The sequence below is a fragment of the Phaethon lepturus genome, unplaced genomic scaffold, assembly GCF_000687285.1.
Source record: "Phaethon lepturus isolate BGI_N335 unplaced genomic scaffold, ASM68728v1 scaffold13251, whole genome shotgun sequence".
In the NCBI taxonomy this organism is placed as follows: Eukaryota; Metazoa; Chordata; class Aves; order Phaethontiformes; family Phaethontidae; genus Phaethon; species Phaethon lepturus.
The window spans coordinates 23,480-25,161 of NW_010518522.1; the positions used below are offsets into that span (position 1 = coordinate 23,480).

The 1,682-nt window shown below is 54.5% G+C and overlaps 1 protein-coding gene across 1 annotated transcript in view; it reads right to left on the bottom strand.

Moving 5' to 3' along the window:
* The window catches only part of SREBF2 (sterol regulatory element binding transcription factor 2), a 21,583-nt gene extending 19,910 nt beyond the window's left edge, over positions 1–1,673 (bottom strand). The window contains exons 1-2 of the mRNA XM_010296761.1: positions 1,494–1,673; positions 431–612 (exon numbers count right to left, since the gene is read on the bottom strand). Coding sequence (XP_010295063.1) covers positions 431–612; positions 1,494–1,581 — 270 coding nt within the window. The 5' untranslated portion in view covers positions 1,582–1,673. The remainder of the gene's footprint in view (positions 1–430; positions 613–1,493) is intronic.
* Between the last annotated feature and the right edge of the window lie 9 nt (positions 1,674–1,682).

The window sequence follows — 1,682 nt, forward strand, 5'->3', positions numbered from 1 at the left end:
CACAGAAAGCAGGGTTTCAGTACACTTAGTGCCGGCTCCAGAATGTACAAACGCCGTAATAACAAACCTCCCCACTCCTCCTCCTTTCTACTAGTTTTTATTGCTGAGCAGACATCATGTGGTATGGACTATCCCTTTGGTGCGTTAGGGTCAGCTGTCCTGGCTATGTCCCCTCCCAAGATCTTGCCCACCCACCAGCCTACTGGTGAGGGGGGATGATGGAGAGACAGCCTTGATGCTGTGCGGGCACTGCCCAGCAGTACCCAAAACACTGGTGTGTTACCAACACCGTTCTAGCTACCGGTACAAAGCACAGCACTATGAGGGCTGCTATGGGGAAAATTAACTCCATCTCAGCCAGACCCAATACACCCGCAAAAGCAATTTCTTCTGCTGCTGGATCCCTGTATCGCTCCACATTTTTACTTACTGGCACTTGCTGGACCTGTGGTGCAGCAACCGTCTGGACCGTGGCTGGCGTTAGCGTCTGGATGGTGCCATTGGCAGCCTGCGTTAGCACCCGCTGGGCCTGCACAGTCTGCACTTGCTGCTGGATGGTAACCGGCTGGACCTGGGAGGACGTCACCAGGCTCTGGACTTGAGGCTGGAGAACTGAAAAGCAGAAGAGATGTCAGGAATAGTCCTGAAACACAGGTCTGCATTCTGGAGCCTGCAAACGCTGCTAGCTCCACTCTTCTTCCCAGAGCTTCTTGGTAGGCAGTGTTCATCTAACTCGTCCCACACGTTGGGAAGCTTCCAGCTCCTTTTCTGCCTCCTGCAAGAAGACATTGCACCTGGAATAGCAGCCTTCCAGGAGGCACAGAAGATCAGCTAAGAGAAAATGAAGTCAAAAACCTTTGGTCTGAAAGTACAGGACTTATCACTTCAGTGACACCACACAGTACATCCGATCAGCACTTGCCCACTCCTGCTCATCTTGGTGGATCCCAGCATCCTATTTATCATGGAAAGAATTGACACCTACTGAAGAAGCTCGAGACAGCTGGCATTCACAAAGGGAGATCCAGTCACCGTTAAGTATCCGCACCAGTGTCTCTGCTCAATGCAAGTACCGCACTCAGGAGCAGCTCGGCAGTTAAAACGTGCCTCCATTCCAGACAGCCACACGGCACAGACTGGAGCTTCAGGACTGGATCTGCCTCCACACCAGTGGGAGGACAGGGTTGCCGACAAGCCTTTTTTAGACGTATTTTTTACAAGCCTCCCAAAGGCCGTAGGAGAAAAGGCAAGAAGAGCAGCAAGAAGACAACTACCGCAAGAGGTCACACAAAAAGATCTCCTTTGCGATGGTTTCTCATGCTCCCCCAACTCCAAAGCCACGCAGGCAGGTGAAGGGAGGCCCCACCGGCAGCACCACAAGAAAAGGGTCATTAGGTTTGTCATGGCCGAGGGTGCTTTTGGAGTTTGAACACCAACACCGCCTATCGCCAGCGCACCTGGTACACCCGTAACCCAAGCGCCCGGACCGCTACCTTGGAAACTGGTGGCCGCGTTCTGGTAGATCACCGGCTGCTGGATAATCCTGGTCTGAGGAGCAGAGCTGAACGTCGGCGTAATCATCACGGCCTGCTGCTGGAGCTGAGGCTGGAGCGGCGGCCGGGGCTGAAGGAGCGGGGCCGAGCGCGGAGGGGCCGGAGGCGTCGCCTGTGCCGCTTTGGCTG